This window comes from Bombus huntii, chromosome 3 (genome assembly GCF_024542735.1).
Source record: "Bombus huntii isolate Logan2020A chromosome 3, iyBomHunt1.1, whole genome shotgun sequence".
NCBI lineage: Eukaryota > Metazoa > Arthropoda > Insecta > Hymenoptera > Apidae > Bombus > Bombus huntii.
In genome coordinates this window covers 1,728,043-1,748,825 of record NC_066240.1, presented here as the reverse complement: position 1 = coordinate 1,748,825, position 20,783 = coordinate 1,728,043, and the positions used below count along the sequence as shown (strand labels likewise).

Here is a 20,783-nt window from a genome sequence, read left to right as displayed (position 1 = left end):
CAGCACCATGTGAAAGAAGAGTTCAACACGATCATATATATGTGACGCAAATTAAATACTTTTTTCTTCCAATACTTAATACAAGGATTCTGTAAACTTTAACTTCGTTACAGGTCTCAAATCTCTTGCAATCTACAAAATTTATATTAGCTATTAATTAGAGGCAATCTCGTAATATTAAATAAGCCTTATTTAGCTTAATTTAATGGAAGGCAAAACATTTGCTTCAAGAGCCCTTTCTTCGGACTTTCATCTTCCTCATCATCGTAATTGTGTTCATCGTAATTACTAATGATCTCATTGTTATTGCTAAAGCCGTACGTAACATCTGTGATACTTAGAGAACTGGAGCATATCGGATTTTCGTACCGGAATGGAAAAGGTGGTGATAACCGATATTCGTTATAATTATTGTCGTTCTCATTCTCTTCAGAGTATGTCATTAAAAAAACATTGTTATGATAACCTCGATTTCTTGAGCCGATGTTCAATAGGGGATCGATTCGAAGCTTCGCAAGTTTGTCTTGTAATTCGTACATGTAACATGACTGTAACTGTGGCTGATTTTGAGTATGACGTGACACAATAACAAGCGGTTCTTGTCACACGCAGTCTTCTAAAGACATAAGTAATGGGTTCACATACTCAAAGCCTTCGAATTCGCTTTGATCGATCTTGTCGATCACTCTCCTGCAAAATATTTATTTATTTATTATTTATTATTATCAATATATGTATTTATCTTATTAAGAAAGCGTATTCTAGTTTATAAATATATGTTTAAAGAAAAAATATGTAAAGCTAATACAAGTATAAAAGCTTAAAAGACATATCGTTGTCTATTGTATAAAAATAAAAAAACTTCAAATTGATTTATTTAAAATGGCATTCAAATTATTGACACAATTTCCACAGAAACTAATATTTTAATTTACTTGAACTGAATTAAATTAAAATTTTCAATAATTTTTCTTTGAACTATATATTGTCTTTTCTTTCACATTGAACCATATATTGTCACAAATCACTATTTTTCCAAATGTTATTCTATATTATTTATTCTAGTCATATAGACAGAGTTAGTTAAAACACGGGATCACATAACTTCCTAAATTGTTACAGGAAATTCAAAACTAGCTTATTAATATATATATATATATATATATATATATATATATATATATATATATATATATATATCGGGTTTACATTAGGGTTAGGTTAGAATTTACATTAGGTTAGAATTAGGGTTAGAGGCGTGAAACGAATCTTCGTTTGGATTACATGTTGTCGTTATGCAACAGAGAAGACATTAACTAGTGCAAATACGATTATCATAGAACTGAACAAGTAACCGTGGTAATCAGACACTCGAGAAACTAATGACAATGATCCCAGGCTCAATAACGAATCCGCGGTCGACGGGATGATAGATGAACGTGCTCACAAAATCTAAGTCGGACGCGTAATATTCGCTGGTCGTAAGGTGTTACTCTTTTCGTCGATGAGATCGCAAGAAGGAATGAATTTCCGTCCCGATGATGCCACAGAGGAAAACTATGATGGAGTGTATCTAAGGGCACGACATCATCGAATTCGCCGAGAAAAGCCTTCGTTCGGAAAGTAAGGGAAATTGGCGTTGCTGCTAATTGGTCAATCTCCATATCGGTGGTTAGAAAAAGATGCTAGTTGCCCTCGAGAGAAAGTTGCTAGTGGGAGACGTTGTTCGTTGGGAAAATAGGTCTCCGCTATCTTCTCCTAGTTGGGACAAAGACTGTTTGTTTGACAGACTTAAGATTTATAACGGACCCTCAGGCTAGCTGAACATGTACTGCGGAGACGCATCGACATCTGGCAATCATCTTACTCGAAGAATAGGGTCTGCGTGTGGCGAGCTACGGGACAGAGACCGTTGGAATGTTTACTATCGAGGGTTACAACTATTTCCTTTTTAAGGAGAGCTATAGAATTACTCCATGCCTTTGTTAGACAAAGCGTTCATCCCGTGACCGCGGCTACGTTCGGCGACTGGCTGTCGCCTCGAGCCCAAGCTCATTATCACAAATCTCGAACAAATACAATCGGATCGAAAGACGACAATTGTTTAATTACTCCTATGATAGAATCTAGATTACGGTGTTAGGGGATTATCCCGAAGTTCCAAAGGGGAGGCTTCGATGTCCTTTCATCTCCGACATATATATAAGTTATATATATAAGCTTATTCTGAGTTAGGAAACTTAATATTAAAGACAACTACTTAAAATTTTATTCTTAGTTTAAAACATAAAGATAAATTAGTAAATTCTTTTTAACAAAACTTACGGATCATCCGGTGTTAAATGAACTGGTTCATCTGTAAATTCTGGTGGGAAGTTTGCTAGGTCACGATCAGAATCTAATCTTGGTTTATAAGGTGGTGTTACTTGTTTCTGCTCTAACTGAAAATTTATTAATTATATTTAATATACGAAATACATTTTTTGCATGATTAATATCATACACAAGGCATTTGAAAATGACTTATTACAACCATCGTGGCATTATTCTACATCTCTGGATCAATAGAGATTTGTAAAAAAAAAGTTCGAGATTTTACAATTAGCTTTTCTCAATTTTTACAGCCTCGCTATATCTTTATATATATACTCTATGCTTTAACATTCTAATATATTTCCTTTTATATTATTAGAATTACCATTTCCCAATCTATTGCTTTGAAGAAGGGATGAGCAACAATATCAAGAAAAGCAGTTGGCCTTTTACCACAACCTAATCTTTCGTTTGGATCTTTGCAAAGGAAACCTTTAAGCACGGATGCTGCTTTGACCGATAACGATCTTGGTATACGAATTGTTTTCTGCAAAATAACTTGGAATAGATAATCTTCGGTATTTTGGTCTGGATTTTCTGACGCGCCCGCAATATCAAATGGGCTGCGACCTGCAAGCATTTCATACAGAAGTACACCAAGTGCCCACCAATCTACAGAGAAACTGTAATCTTCACCCCGCAATATTTCAGGCGCTATATAATTCGGAGTGCCACAGAACGTAGCGGTTGTATCACCCTCTCTAACGCCTTCCTTGCACATTCCGTAATCAGTTAATTTCACGTGCCCTTCGTGATCAAGTAGTACGTTGTCTAACTTTAAATCTCTATATATGATACCTGCACAAAGAAATCATACATTACAATCAATACAAATACATTGTACATTGTACATACATCTCGTACATTGAATATATTCATGTATCATCCGATTATTGAAAAATCATGTTAACAATGGATTTATTCTAGAAAATTTAAATCTAAAATTATGTAAATATTCCCCATATAATTAATACTTTACCGTTTTCAATTTTTAATTGTTTTTGTACATCAAAAATTAATCAAATAAATACAATTTTGGAGATGATTTGATATAGTATCAAAGAAACATAATAAAAAAATTCAGTGGAATATACAAAATTTAACAAAGGATATTTCAGTGAATTGTAACAAACATAATTAAATGATAAAATTTTGCCATCATTTTAAATATTCAAAATTTAAGCATTAATATTAATGTAATTATATATAGAATATGTAATCTCTTCCTATAGAAACTATACCAATATGTTCTGTAACTAAGAATAATAAAAAGTTTATAGGCTTATATATGACTCCTATTTCCTATTTTTATTAATAACTACTTACTAATAACTAAAGAAATGGAACCTAGATAGAGATTTGTTTAACCTACTAAACGTTATAACCAATACTTCATTTTCATCAACCAATTTTATTTATTATTGTATATTATGTGCACTCTATGCAATATTTTCAAAATTCTTTTAAATAAAATCCCGCAATTTAATTATTTTTCTTTTTGCATTATTTCATTTTTTAAAGGGAAATTAGGCCTAGTTCTTTCTGGAAATAAAAAGGAGCATTTCTTTTACCTTTTTCGTGCAAAAAGTTCAAAGCGAGACTAATTTCAGCTGCATAAAATCGGGCATGTTCTTCCGGAAGACGGCGTTGTCGTTGCATATGGAACATCAGATCACCACCGCGTACAAACTCGATCACAAAGAACAGACGAGAGGGTGTCTGAAAGCATGAGTGAAGTCCCACAAGGAAAGGATGATTCGAGGCGGTTTCGAACACGTGTTTTTCCGTTTGCACCCAATCAATGTCCTCGTCATCAGTTACTAAGGCCTTCTTAATTACTTTCATCGCATAAATCCTCTTTGTACGCTTCAATTCAACCATCAAAACTTTCGCATAGGAACCACGACCGATTACCCTAATCAGTTCGAAATCATTTAACGAGTATTGCCTCTGCATATCATTTGAATTATCAGCATCATTTAATGTATCCAACGGCAATTCCTCCCTTTCTTCACTTCCAGTTCCTAAAAATATATTTAATTCAATAAGTAATCAGATGTATAAATAAGTCTAATCTTATTTTATATCTTCTGAATAATAGGTTCATCAGTTTTTATGAAGAAATACTAAAATACTAAAATATTGATTTAATATAGATTGCTTATTTTAATATTTTGTTAAAAATCTTTAAACATATAATATATTATGTTGTTTAATACAGTTTAATCAATAAAAGATTGTTCTCAACAAAAAATTCTACTTGTATTGTTCAACAATATTCTACTGTTACATTTTTAATAATTTATGTAGCATCAATATCAAATTCTTATATACTTTCAAATAATAAATCTTTCAGATGCGCCCTTTTGAATTTCCAGGCAAATAATCATAGTTTACAACTAATAAAATCATACAAAGTTCATAACTTGTTTTTTTATAATTATCTTGTATATTAACACATAAATAAATTTTTTGCAAAATTATTTGCAAAATTTTTATATATTTATAAAATTATCAATTAAAACCTGATATATTTCAAATTGTCGATAGTCTCCTTTTTGTAATACTGTCTTACGATTCCTAACGAAAGGAAGGTAAAATTCATTTTCTTCTTAAAATTTGCATATAAATATTCAAATATCCTTACGATTGCGTGAATGCTCCTCAATAATTGGTGACTCTGGTATCTCATCCTCTAGATGAGCTACTGGGCTGCATTGAACAGAATCAAGCTGTTGTTGATCGCCATTTCTGTCGATCGTCTGCGATTCGGTGCTTGGCATCTGCTGTTGTTGTTGCTGTTGAACACTCAGGCACGGTTTGCGCACCACCTTGTGACATTTCTTGTGCACTAGTAGCTTGCACTGAATACATTTGAACCCCTGCCGACCTAGCCCCCAAATCCGATCCTGGCAGAACGCGCAAAACGCTCGCTACGAAAGTTAGACAAGAAATTATTTGCGAAAGTCACTGTTTTCACATTTTGAACATAACTCGAGTATCGTATGAAATCTTGAAAATAAGAAAGCAAGCTAACTTAATTGGAAGGTCAAATTATTGCTTAGGACTTCTTGTTTAAGGAATAAAAATATTATATTTGGTTCACTTTTATATTCGCAATATTATGTATTAATCCTTTCCTAAATAATAGGAATACAATAAAAGTAGATTTTTGGTTTAACAATAATTCCAGTTTTTTAAAAAGTATTAAATACTAATCTATTAACAAGAACTTTACAGTTCTTATTAAAACCTTAACTTTTAAACAAAAAGCCAGATACTAAAAATTTTTGCATCTAATCAACATTAATATTATAATATTTCCAAATTCTCCTTTGTTACAACATGTATATAGAAAATTCAATACCATCAAATTTCCATCGAAAACTCTAAGAACACCATCATTCATACAATCAATTTTCTTAATCACTGCCTACAAAAGTTCTATTCTACTCATATAGAAATTACTTATTCCTTTTGCAATTGTAAAACTTCTTACTTATAATAAGTCAATAAACTTGTTATTTAATATAAAGTTGTTGAAGTTATTTAACTTCTATAGTACTATCACATTCTTACTTTTACACACTAAACATTACACATGAACCATTCATCTCTGGGAACGACCTACGTTATTTAAATAACAGAAACATTATTCTCAGTCTTAGGTATTCAATGGGCAAATCATTACTATAATCAACGATTAAATATAGCATTTGATGTTCAACATTCACTAGCCAGCAAGTTCATCTGAGCAGAAATTATAATTTTATCCATCTGTGCGATCTGAATGATGATGCATTGCAAACTTGTGACACAGTATAATTGTGCGTGAATGATGTGTGGAAAATGAAAACATAATAATGAGCTAAAAAAAAAGAGGGGGGGGGGGAGTAACAGTGGAGCAGTAAGTTGAATGAAATGATGCTTACCCGATTGAAACGTTTCGCCTGAAATATATGACCATTCACTCGGTACAGCTTCCTCCATCTACGAGCGCCGCGTCTGTAGATGCTTCCTTTGGAAAATGAAAAAACATAAATATCACGAATGAACCAGAGAATTGATCTTCAATATTTGTCCTGATTTTGTTCTCTTTTTTAATTTCAGTTTCTCTTATTACTTCATCCGAAATACTAATTGAACAAAATAGGCATGTGTAGGCACGTGTCAACGATATTACATGCGCTATCATAGAGATTCGAATGCTTTTAACGTTAGTTTCTCCTTAATTATGGCAATATAACACGAATTTCATTTAAAGTTATAGTACAATCTCGTTTATAAAGTTACAGTATAATTGCATTTAAAGTATATTCCCGTTGGAATACCGCATTGAAAGATTTGCAGTAAAACTGCGATTGGCTGAAGTCCCTCCATATTCCCCGATAGTCAAAACTATCCAACTATTGTACAATCTTATAAAGGCAAAACAATCGTGTATAAAACTTGTAAACACGATAAGGTCATCTTGATATTTAAGCGCGCGATATTTGAAATTAGAAATATTGACAAACGCAGTAGAAACATATTAATCGTAATTAGAATCTTCTGTTCGGATTTTGTTAACATGTTAACATATTGAAGTCCAACGTTGCGTTGACCCAACATTTTATATTTTTATTTACATCATCAAATTCTGTTTTCTAATATTATGACTATGAATGGAAATTCCAATTCCTTTTAATATTTCGCTCGCTGTTTCATTTATTCATTTTTTCATTTATTTATAATATTACGATAAACTATGGCTTGGTCCTTAGTGAGTTAATATATATGTTACACCTGATCTTTGATCTGTACGATATTTAGCATCACATGATCCAAAGATTCAAAAGATCCAACACATATATAAAATTTCATTTTCGATAATTATCGAAATATAAAATTTTATATTAACACTCAGATACTTATACATTTTTAAACATTAATTTGGAATTCATTTTTCTATTGATTTTCTACATGAGTAACAAATTGACAAAAAGTTTTTACAGAATCGTAATTAATTTGACAAAACCAAAAAGTCTGTTAATCTTTATCGTATAAATAAAGAATCAGGTGTACATATAAATTCATGTAAGTGATGAAACTAAAAATAAGCGCGCTAAGATTATCCATGTTTTATGAAAACTAAAACAGATCTGCTTGATTTTAAATGTAGCAATATAACATTCGAAAAGAACAAGCATCGACGGAAGAACAGAACGATTCTCCTCAACGTTCTCCATTTTCTTTTATCAACGGTTGATATAGCCAGACTACTCATATTCCTTTACAACAAAATCTTAAACTTATTGTTAATTGGACAACTCGCTGGCTAGTATTATTGAAAAATCGTTGAATCGTGAAATACTGTATGTTAATAGGTTAGAAATTTGTTTCTTTGGTGGTGAAAACTCACTGTCTTCTCCCTGACAGGGCATTCCTGGCGCAGGCGGCACATTAGGAAAAACTGTAACAAAAATAAATAATTTTTCACTCTCATATCATGTACTGCGTTTTCATTCTGTTAATTAAAATAACACAGACTAAGTTTGAGATAGGAATATGAACATCAAAAAAACAACTATATACTTCTTTAAATAAAAATTTTATTTGACCTTACTGTTCTTCTCGCGTATTCTTCAGCTCATAATGACCCTTGCAAAAAGAGATTAATGTTTTACAAATATTATGGAATTTATATGATTCGTGTTACTTATTATTTGTAGAAAAAGACACTTTTATGATTACGAGAATAAACATAAAATTGAAACAAATCTGAAGAGAACAGTATGGTTGAACCAGAAATTTTACCTTGAATCCTAGAATATTATATGAATATCCTAGAATATCCTAGAAATACACAATAAATATATAATAAATTGAACATGACTAACTTGTTATGTATAGTATAATATATAGAATCTCTAATTTATTGTAGTGCACTCAGAACGATCAAAAACCCAGCTGTAAGGCACGAAAAGAATATCTTATGAATATTCAGTCATGCAAAACAGGCATCACTATGATAATTAGTCCGGGGATCTACTCTTTTCAATAACTAATTCATTACTAGATTTTTGTTTAAATTAATACGCTTTTACTTTACGTACATTTACAACGGTTAACGTGACTTTCTTTGCCACTTTTGTTTGATCTACAAGAAGAAAGATTTCTACTTTAGTTTCGGAAAAAGATTTTCTTTTCTATGGAGGTAGTCCAAACGGCATAACACATTCAAAAATAAGAAAAACAGCAGTACATTAAAAATTGAATTTTCTAAAGATATAAATAATATGCTATAGAAACCTGAAATAATAAATAAAAATTAATTGTATTGATAGAGTAGTAGTAATTATATTAGATTTTGTAAACATGTAAATAACATGCTATTTATTATAGAAATCTTAAATAATAATTTAACGTTAATTACATTAATAGATAGAAGACATCTATCACGTCAGGAAATTTTGCTTCATGCTAAGAAATTTTATATTACAGGGATCAAATGCAATGCATTCATTTCAATGTTAGTACACGTATTGTCGAAGCAAGTAAACAAATTAGAAAAAATTAATAAAATTAAAAAGTCTTTGAGATAAAATATTTACTATAATAATATAATGAAATTAAAACAGATTTGAATATCCAACACATTCAACTTTTAGCGATTCATATTCACAATTGCGAAATTTTTCATTATAGGTGAGACGTGAAATAAATCAAGTATATATCGAAATATAAACATGCTTGACTTGTTATTATGACAAATTGTATTTAGTATAAATGATAATTAAAAGTAAGGGAATAATATAAATCGTAACAATACAATATATGAAGTTCTCGATATAAAATTGATCAATTTAACCCGTTCATACTCAATATTTCAATATTGGATTTTAAAAATTCTAAAGATTCTAAAAATTAAAAAAATTATAAATTTATTTTCGGTAAATTTTAGTGCATTATGTCTCCCTTACTATTGTTAATAATTGGCAGAAATGAATTATTCCTAAAATCTAAAGAAAAATTTTATCTTAGAAGGCTAAACATACACACATATGTATGTAATGATACAATTTGAATTAACATAAAATAATTAAATATTTTGTATGAATATATAAAAAGAATTATTTTTATACAAGTTTTCTTGTACATAGGGGACATTACATAGTATATATACTTTTTCTATAGTTGCAACAATGAAGAAGGTCAATAACATTATCTTAGTAAATGGTAATCGAAACTTCTGTAATGTACTTCTATAGAATTAATATTTTATTAGCTAATTGTATACACTATTTTTTTGTGGCGACATTTTGTCATTTATTTGTTTTGAAGTGGTTTCCTAATATTTCTTATCATAATGTTTGCAAATTGGAATATATCTAGTAAATAAAACCATTAAAAATTATTTTTCATTAATACACGCGGCCTAACATTTTTATTCATATTTAAACTGTCCAATTTTGAAAACCCTATGAACTTCTCAACCAATTCCATATAATATAATAGAAAGTATATGTATGAAGATTACATAAAAATACGATATGCGTATACGATATGTATATTTTTATTGATTTTTTATTGTAATCACACTGTACGAAATATTTTAATATAAAATAGCTAAAAATGGAAAAGACCTGTTACGTCCAAATATACGAGAATTATACATTATGAAATATATGTGTGTACGAACGAAGTTTTGTAGAAGCCAAAAGTACAACTGTTAAGCCATTGAATATTTTAATATTTTAGATCTAATATTTTTAATTATTGAGATGAAATAACAATTTTACTAATATGAGAATGATATTAAGAACATAATAAATTTTAAAAATATTCTGCGATACGTGGAAAATGTAACTTATCGTATTCTTTGTCTGTAGTCTTCGTACAGAACAAATATTACGTATATTCAAAGTTAGCAACTGTCTAGTGACTTATGAAGGTGGCTATATATACGCATGACTATATATATAATCACAAAATTATAAAGCTGCTCTTCATAGCTAACGAACAGTCCACTTATATAAAAGCATAAAAAATAACTTGAACCACGTTCAACACATTTTGATATATCATATATAACAATAAATGGAAATACTAACGTAGATCGTGCATAACGCATATCGTCGTCATAACGTTATATCTATATTTCTGTTTAGCTCCGTTTAAAACATGGACAAAGTAAAGATGCCGATATTAGGATAATATACGCAACGTGTTCCAACACTACTTCCAAATCGTGTAACAAAGATAACGATCTATATTAGATCTGGAAACTCGTCGCCTGCCACACAAAGTATATCTCCTACTGTTACTTTCATTCCAGAACCTGATCATAAAACGCGGCCCGATAACGGATAACATTAAATTCGATTGATGCGATCGTTGTTATCGCTTTTATCGCCGTAGACCTCCCTAGCGTAGTTGCAACCGTTGTTTTCAATGTCCGCCGTTTTGTCTCGAGCGCGTTAATCGATCGCTCGAAACTATCGAACTGTGAAGCTACTATTATAGGAATTAAAGGAAATCTTTATATGCTGTTCCAATTTTCACGGCGAAATAAAGGGTAATATAAAAGAAAGGTCAGTAATTGGTAATTTAAGAGCATATCGTAATGTAAGAGAAAATATCTAGTGACATATTGTCAAGTGTTTAGTGCGCATATATTGTGCGCATATTTAATTTGGCATGAAATATCCTCATAAATAATGATTATAAAATGTTTGTTGACAAAATTTAAATTTTTAATAAAGAACTAAATAGAACATCGTAACATCTTAATATTATTCAAGTCATTTAGCTGTCTTAGAAAGTAATTTGAAACTATTTAAACAACTTAAAAATTGTAAATTATTTGAGCGATTCAATTATTTCAACATTAGATCCAGATTCAATACTATATCTAGATTAGTTTGAAGTATTCTTACACGTACACCAAACGATGGCACAAAACGATAAAAAGATTAATCAATAAAATTAATAAACAATGATACAAACTAAATAAAATTTTTTAACAATTTATTTTTTACAAATCATATAAATGAAAACTAAAACAATAGCAATTAATTACAATACTTTTTATTCAAAACACTTTTATGAAATATTTGTATAAAATACTCATGAAATACCACATAGTTTGTAAATCAATAAAACAATTTTGATTTATTTAAAATACACGTCCTTTTACTTTTTTATAAAAGATTAAAATTTAATTACTTTGAACAACATACTTTTATTTTTCTTTCATAAATTAAAAAATCCGTATATTTCACCGTAGAGTATTCTTCTCAGTTACTTTTCTATCGACTCTTTAAGATATATAATACATATGTTCTATATGTTAAAAAAAAAGAAAAACAATTTATTAGTATATATATATATATACTATATATATATATATATATATATCGAACAAACATTTATTTCCCAATTAGTGGAGTAAAGCTGCAAAAATTATTGAGATATTAATTGTAAATATTCAAAAAAAAGCTACAACCTGAAAAAGCTTTTTATTTCAATTTCATTGAATTTTAGTTAGAAAAATATAGAAAATCAAGCATCATTTTTATTCAGCTGAAGTATTCTAAATCTTCTCTATGAACAGAGAAGATTGAAAACAGATCTTTCAAATTTATGTTACAAAAGACAGCAACAAATAAAAGATAAAAAAGAAATTTTATATATCATATAAATTCAAAAGATAAAAATATTCTTTTTTTGAAAGTGAATACAATATTAAAATCATCTTCGTTTCCTTAAATGAGCTTCTTCATAGTTTTTCTCCTAATATAATACCCTTTAGCATCCTACAAAAATGTGTAACTTTCATATACATATGTACATATATTTTACATCTTTCTTGCCTTAGTCTTTTGAAAACAAGGGTAAGAAAATATTCTGAGTAGTCAATTGTAACTTGTAGTAGTGTACTAAAAGTACACTAATTTGAAAGAAAAAGATATTATATAGGCGATGTTTCATTTATCTCAGATTTTTAAATAGCTTACAATTATTTATTTTTAGTAATAGAAAAAATTATGCCGGATCAAAGTTAGTTGGTTCAAAATTGTGATTCATGATTTTCTTCTCTTAAAATAATTTTATTCGAGTTTTGAAGGATAACAATACCTTTCTCAAGTGAGATTAGATGTATAAGAAGTTATTGAAGCATTTTAACTTCAAGATATTTTAATTTTAGTTGTTAAATTCATGAAGTTAAAATTAAATGTAGAAAATATCGATTGATATTTGAAAATATCAAATCCCGCTTTTAAAAAATGCCGCTGTCCTTCAAAACTTGAAAAAAGAAATGACGTTGGAAGATGAAAATCATAAATCACAATATTGATCACTCTAAACCAACTAACTTTATCCTGATACAATTTTTCTACCAATAAAAGTAATTATTTATATATTTAGAAATCTAAGATAATTATAGTACCCTATATATATTATAGAAGAACTATACTATTTTTTGATATATTAAAGATTTCTAGAATTTTGCGAAGTTGAATTCACTTGTTTTTAATGTAAAATGAAAAATTTCGGTACATTATGATATTAACTAAAAATATGAATAACGTTGATAAGATTTAATTTAACATATTCGCGATGACGTGATCCAGCATAAACAAAGAAAATTTATACAAAACCGTATACATGCTTATCTCCATAACGAATTTAAAAAGTTTCAGTCGCTTGCCAAGTAGTTTGCATCATATTCAAAAGTTTCTCAATAGAAAATTACAGAGCAAGCACATTGGCTTGAATTATTAAGTTTCTTGTATCTTTAAGCATCGCAATCTTATTTTCAGCGATTCTGAAAAGTGTATTATGTATAGTATTTTGAAAAAATATATTAACAGTATCTATTTATATTATCTTTCAGAAATTGTTATCGAACATTTTCGTCTATGTATTTACTTATAAGGAGATTATGTTTGTACGTCCTGGGTAGCAACATTAGTGGAAAAAATTAACGTGTAAAAGATCAGAATCTGAACCTCAATGTTCATAAACTGCTGTTTCATCTTTTGATAGCGAGAATTAAAAAATAAAAATTGACGAACAATAAAACCAAAAAGCAAATAAACCTAAAAAATATAATAATGAAAGTATCATGAGAAATATAGTGTAAGCCACTTAAGTGAAGATTCTGTACAGTGCATAAAATGTAATGTATGGATATATGAGAATTGCACCGCATGTAGAGCCGAAGATGATCTTCAATATTACCTTTAGTCTAGATGGAGAGCAATATCGTATAGTGTATAATACAGTTCTAGTCAACGCATGAACTAATATCGGAAAAAGAGATTTTGTTTTAGTTTATTTTTATTAATTTGGACACTACGTTTGAACTTTCGAGTTTTTGTTATTTTTTGTTCATTATGAATTGATTAATTAATAATCCACAAATTCCTTTTCATAAATTCTCTAGATTCTGAAGAATTAAAATAATTAACTGTAGAACTATTTTATACAAATTCTATCCAAACAAAAACGAAATTAATAAACAACCGTTAAATTAAAAGGAACTTCTTACATATTAATAATCATAACTATAACTTGTTTTCAAATATTCATATCTTAATAAAAATGTTCGGTTTCTCTTTAATAAATCGAGAATTCAATAAACTTGTATTCTCAAATAAAACTTACTTTCAATAAAATTCATAAATATTGATAAAACATTAAAAATAATATTAATTAATTAATTTTCGAATGCGAAAGCACGTCATATGTTAAATATCTTAAACTGGAACAACAAACATAATACAATTTATTTGTATGCACAGAGACAGTGAAAAATGCAAGCTAGAATAGATAAAATAAGCGGATACGTAAGAGTCTCAAGTAAGAAAAAGACACTAGATTTCTCTCGATCGACATCGATCGGCTTCCTTCTGTACTCGACTCATTGCTCCATTCTTACCACTAAAAACCAGCTGCTCGTCTAAATCAATACCTATATATCGTGCAATCTGAAACTATCTATAAAACCAGGAAAAGAGAGAGAGAAAGAAAAAGAAAACTAAGAAAACAATAACTTCCAGTAAGTAATTAGAACAGAGTATTCTATTATCGTGCTTCGTAGCAACAAATAATCGGCCTTTTTAAAGATTGAATTGCCTTTAGCGCGGAGCCAGGTGAAAACCTACCCCAGGTGATGTCGTTGAACCAAAACTGCGAAGATCCGCTTGTATCATCGATCAAAGATGGCATAGTCGGTGCAGAATCCGGCTGAGGATTACACGGCCCGTGAACACGACATGTACTAGTCCCTATACCTCGATTAGCGGTCGCGTACATCATCTCTGTTGCAGTAACCTCATCAATATCAACTTCAGAAGTATCATCGATGCCTTTATCGCAGAGTAACTTAATCCTAGACGAGGAGGTTCCAGGCTGCGCGAATATATCGTCACGAGGACTGTTATGAGGCGAACATTCTGTTCTCAAACCGGCAATAGGCTGTTCGTATTCCGCTGAGTCGCTACTGGGCGACGGCGGGTAGGTGCTGGTGCTCGATTTGATTGGTCGATCTCGTGGCAGGACTTGGATAGCAGTGGACGAGGTGGAGGGTCCTCCTTCGACGCCAGGAATCCTTCGCCCAACAGCAGCTGCAGCCGCAGCCGCTGTAGCCGCAGAGTAAGAATAGAAGGAACCACCCTGTATCATCATACTGCAGGGTGGTTCCTCCACTGCGACACCAGGCCCTGTAGGCACGCCAGAGGAAGAGCCAGCGAGCTCACCTTGCACTTGCTGCACACCGTACATTCCCTGTGAAATTCCCGTCTCAGCTTGGTGATACTGTTGTTGCTGGTGCTGATGCAATGTCTGATGCTGTTGTTTATCTTTCTCGCGACGTGGCGACCGACCCCGATCGCTAACCGACGTTGCGCTCCAATAGCCCCACGCCATTTTAATTTAGTAGTATTTATCTTGAAGTATTTTTGTTTCGTCTATCCTGGCTGTCTAATATCGTCCAGCAGTAATACACCACTGGCTCCCGTCTTTTACTCGCTACTACCCTCTAACTCCCACCCCAAATTTTCCCTACTTTCCTTCCTAGAGGTAGGTGCGCACGCTCTTTCTCTATCTCTGTCTCGTTTCAACTGGATATCTTTGCCCGGATTGTCTCTCTCCTTCTTGCTCCTCCGATGATCACTGTCCTCGTCTTTTACCCGTGGCCCGACCTCTTGCAGGAGAACCCGGCTGAGAATGCGACGAGTCAGCGCGATCGATGCTGGTTTATCGCCACTTTTGCTACCTCTTCGACAGCGATTGTTAAAGCTGTGATGTCACTAACTCTCGACATGAATTGACGACCATTGAAATCTTCCACCGCGAACTGAGAGGAGTGCTCTGTTATCGTTCCACGTTTCAGGCTAATCAACGTATAATACTATCTTTCTCTCTTTTGCCTCAATTCGAAGTTTTCGCTTTCTTTACTTCGTATTTTTAGTTCGTTTCGTGGTTTTGTTTTCTTTACGTGTCTTTTTGGGTAAATTATAATCTTCTAATGTCTAAATGCGTATGAATTGAGTGTTCAAACGTACTTGCGTGAGAAAACTTCCTAGTTAATCGGTCCGCGTAAGAATATCGACTGCTGTCGCGGGATTCGTTAACTACTGCCGCCGCCCGACGCGCTTTACTCCACGAAATGCGCAAACGCTGGAATAAAGGCATACTCTGGAAAACAGGACTGATTCCTCTTCAACAAACTACCCGACCCTTCCCCCCCCCCCCCCATCTGTTTTCAACTCTTCCTCGTCCTCAATATTCTTCGCTTATTATGGTTCCTTCTTTTTCTGTAGTGCTCTCCTCGTCTTATTATTCTTTCACTGCGTTCACTTTTCACTCTTCCATTGCGTCTTCTGATTAGCACTTTTATCAATTTATTGCATCCTTCTAATAAGCGCTCTATTCTCTAGCGTTTTAACGGAAAATGGCTTTTTGTTGGTTTCTATTGGCATTTTGAATTATGTATTTTTTGTATACTGGTTGTTCCAGCAACCGTGATACAATCGGCAAGGGGATGGTTCTATGTGAAAAAAATAAATTGAAAATACAAGTACAGAATAACATTTTTTCATACGGTTCTTCGTTTTTGAGAAAATCGAAGTTGAACATTTTTTTAATATATATACGTAACTTGACTAATTACCGACTAGATACGAATAAACAATCAACAAGAGGTTATTCTGCATGCTAAAATAAGTCAAAAATATAGAATAAAATTTTGTCATTCATGGTCTTGTCTCCAAGAAAATAGAAATTGTACGTGTTTAGTTAGAAACTGACCTGGTACACGTGCATGTGCCTAATCGATTTTCAAATTTCACATAACACACGCGCGCGAGCGCATTTTCTTGAGTACTAAGAATTTTGCGAAAAATGTGATTCTACATTTTCGCATGTAAAATAATCTTTTATTGATTGTTACCGCCTATCCAAACCAGAATTAGCTAATTTTAAGTATACTTAACAAATTTAAAAAATCGACTTTTTTGAAAACAAAGTGTCATATGAATAAATTTTATTCCATATTTACGACTTATTTTTTTATGTTGAATCACCCCTTTACCGATTGTAATTACTAGGATATCCTGTATACTTAGAAAACTTATTTGTGTAGATTAAACTTAGTATAAAAGCTGATTATTAAATGTAGCACTAATTATTAAATGCGGATAATTATGGACTTACAGTACGTAAGGAAATATGTGATGTTCTCTGTTAATTAATCATAAAGATGTAAAGAATTATTTTTAAATGTTTAAATGTTGTTACAGGAAATGCGAACGAAAACAATGGTTTAAATTCAATCCAGTTAATCAGTAAATTAAGCTCGATTCACCATTCGTGTTATTGCAACATACTACGTAAGTGTATGTAACCAGTTAGAAAACACTATGACTCTCAAACTAATAATGTTTCGTGAAATATATAAAATACTCGATTATACATATTAAATATTTATTCGGATTTTGTCATATAAATTACGCGATATATATATAATGTGAAAAATGTGACATATAATATAGTGTGTGTGTGTGTGTGTGTATAATACATATATGTACATATATGTACATACATATATGTATACATATATATATATATATATATATATATATATATATATATATATATATATATATATATATATATATATATATATAATACATACAACATATATATAGTATGTATAATATATATATATATATATACTATTCAATAAAATATGTAATTTTGTAGATTAGTATTATAAATAAATTATAATAAATATTAATATACATCTAGTAATATGCACACAAATAAATTTTCACATGTAGCATTTTCAAACTTATATTCCACTCATATACATACATATAAGGATGTAAGTAATTGAATTAAATTGTATTGTTATTTAAATTTGGCAATATTTTAATATTAATATAAAATAAATTATTTTAGGTAAAACCTATTATAACTATATTTTAATTTGAAATGTTGCTTATTGCGCTTTAAAAGTTTTAATCCATACATTTGATAATATATTTTGGAGAATTCTTTTAAACAAAAGCTTACTACATGATTATATGGTATAGATCTATTAACCTGTATAATTAATGTATACTTTTGTTTCAAAAGAGGTATATTTATATATATACTTCATTCAAATGTAAAAAAGAACTTTTTTAATATTTCTACATTTCTCAAATAATAAGAAAATTTTATGAAGACACATATTATCTCAAAATATATTACGGTATAATAAATACTTACCATGTATAGTTATTTCAGTATCCTTTTCTAGTTCATAGAGACGCAATGCTTCATCCAATTCATGTTGGGAAGCGATCCTACATGGATCTCCTTCATCATCAACCCATTTCATTGTAAATTGATCTGGCCCTGCAGCACCAAATCCACATATTGTACGCATTTCTTCCCGTAAAGTGTCTACTGAAATGCCAGGAGTGATATACGTAATCTGCACTTCCCTAATACAAACATAAGTCATTATAATTTTTCTCTTTCTTTAAAAACTCATAAAATGATAAAATTTCTTGTTTTGTTACATATAATATACAATCGCGTGCGCATATCAACATGCAGCTTACAAAATTTAAAATCTTAATATTAGTTTTCATTAATGTAAAAAAAATCAATAAAAGAACATTATAGTAGAGATTATTTAAAAAGGTTAGCAAAAATTGATGGCTATGTTTATATATATAACTTAATATGTTACTTTTATTGATGACTAAAGTTGTTCATTTTATTTTATCGAAATCCTACATGACTTAAACAATAATCTTCTTTTCTTATCTAGAAATAAATAACACTTAAATGATTTTATAAAATTATTTGATTTTAAATAATTTGATGCATCTTTAATTTTGAAGAACAATTATTATCCAAAACCATATAACAATCTTATGGAAAATACTGAATACTAGGAGTTATAATATAAATATAAAAATTATTTACATATAAATAGTTATAAATGGTCAAATAAAATCATAAATAACTGAAATAGTTATTGGTTAAATTTTTTAAACGTTTTACCATGAAAACCTATTTTATATTTTTTTTTATTATATTTTGCCCTTTTTATTGTACTTTATTAAACTTTGTATATATATTTGGAAGCAAAATGTGTAGGATTTACTTAATTTATTAATACATAACTACTCTATCAATGTGGCTTATATATGCATAAACTCATATATTTTTATGTTTTCATTTTATATTTGATATTTATATTTTATATTTCATTTTATGTTCGTCCATTATAAGCTTAGGTAATAAATGAATTTCAAATATAAATTAGAAAGTAATATCACAAAAATTATTAAGTAGCTATGTAAGTAGAGAACAATATTTCTTTGTACATATTTTTATATCCATATACAATAAATCCACATAAAAATAATTTTATACCAAAAATATATACATATACACTGAATGCATGAGTACTATATACATTATAAGGTACCTAACGCTAATCCTAGCTATTATTATAAAACTGTATTAATACACATGTATCATTATTATACACAAAATATTTTATCAGCTAAGTAGTAATTTAAATAGTAATAACAATAATGGTGGTATTTTTATTGAGTTAAAAATAAGTCAATTACAAAAAGAAAATATATATATTTAAACTAACTTCTTTTATTATTGAACGTTACTTGTATTAAGCTCAATAGCATTAAACTAATAATAGCATAAGTTCATGATTTCAATTAACATTGCCATATTCCAAGCAAAAATAATATCATAAAATAATATTAATTAATATCAAATTAATATTTATTATCATATATATATACTACCTTATCTTTAACAAAAAATTTTTCTATATCTATATTCCCAAATTTTCTTTAGTATTTTAACTAACAATTTAATATACTTGTTTTATTAACTCTAACTTATTAAATTAAGATTCCAAATAAATCATTTGTATTACCCATTATAAACGATTTTCACTCGAATATCATCGCTTTCTATTGTCTGTGTAGGCATTTTTATTTGGTACCAGAACTCTTCTTCCTACTGAAAAAAGATTATATTATTATCAAGCAAAGCAACATTAATAGAAATAAATTAATTACACAATGATAAACATTGCAATAGATATTTGATTATAAATTTGTTATTTATTTACAATATTATACATTCTTTCCTAAATAACTTTTCTCCTCAAACTAGTAAAATATACAAATTTTGTAATTAAGATTTTTATATTCAGAAATAATATAATGTAACTGTAATGTTCCTAAATCAGTTACTATAACAGTTTATTATGACATAATAAACGAGAACGACATGATTAAGAACCTACAAATTCAAAAGAACAATTCTCTATATTTATTCTTATACGCTTTAAAGATCAATTAAAATAATTTAAACTTACAAACTAAAGTACTTAATGATCATTGTAATACATAAAAACTAGTTCAATTGAACTGTCTCAATTTTCATATACGTACAAGTTTTAATTCGAGCACGAAGATTTTCTCCGAAAAATGCTTGAATTTCTACGCCAAATAAAATATTTTGCTGTATTTCTTCAAAAGAAAGAAACGGTTGTCTTATTTCATAAATTATTTGCTAGAAAGAATCATATAACAAACACAAAATTGGAAAGCACTTAACATAGCAAAACGCGTTATCACTTGGCAGCCGCCATGTTTATTAGATACACATCTTCCTAAGGAAATCTCTATTTTTCCTATAAAACGACGCATATGTATATGTATATTCCATTTATCAGAAATATTTATCTTTCGAAAGAATTTATTAAAAAAATTTGAGCAAAAATTTAATTATCATCATTATAATTCCGATATCAACTAAATTATTTTATCTCGATTAATTGATCGTGATCAGTCATGACTATATAATGAAAATTATTCAGTTTA

At 29.6% G+C, this 20,783-nt stretch overlaps 1 protein-coding gene across 4 annotated transcripts; it reads right to left on the bottom strand.

Annotated features, from left to right (window-relative positions):
* Positions 1 to 467: 467 nt before the first annotated feature.
* Positions 468 to 20,570, bottom strand: LOC126863924 (atypical protein kinase C). 4 transcript variants are annotated; one of them, XM_050614650.1, is made up of 10 exons: positions 20,352 to 20,570; positions 19,829 to 19,914; positions 18,136 to 18,353; positions 7,775 to 7,825; positions 6,306 to 6,391; positions 5,021 to 5,306; positions 3,945 to 4,397; positions 2,699 to 3,171; positions 2,326 to 2,441; positions 468 to 690 (listed from the first exon to the last, which is right to left on the bottom strand). In XM_050614650.1, exons 2-10 carry the CDS (start codon positions 19,882 to 19,884, stop codon positions 603 to 605), a joined length of 1,827 nt encoding a protein of 608 aa, XP_050470607.1. In that variant the 5' UTR covers positions 19,885 to 19,914; positions 20,352 to 20,570; the 3' UTR covers positions 468 to 602. The 4 variants fall into 4 exon arrangements, with proteins under 4 accessions (XP_050470607.1, XP_050470608.1, XP_050470609.1 ...); XM_050614651.1 differs by having other exon boundaries at positions 19,829 to 19,911; XM_050614652.1 differs by lacking the exon at positions 7,775 to 7,825.
* Between the last annotated feature and the right edge of the window lie 213 nt (positions 20,571 to 20,783).

What these genes read in the sequence shown, in the direction of transcription:
- LOC126863924 (XM_050614649.1), bottom strand. Translation starts at nt 15,288, where the DNA reads ATGGCGTGGGGCTATTGGAGCGCAACGTCGGTTAGCGATCGGGGTCGG. An exon ending in TGAGGAGCATTCACGCAATC is followed by an intron (nt 4,398 to 5,020) that starts GTAAGGATATTT and finishes ATATATTTTTAG; the next exon opens with GAACTGGAAGTGAAGAAAGG. An exon ending in GAACTTTTTGCACGAAAAAG is followed by an intron (nt 3,172 to 3,944) that starts GTAAAAGAAATG and finishes TTCTTTGTGCAG; the next exon opens with GTATCATATATAGAGATTTA.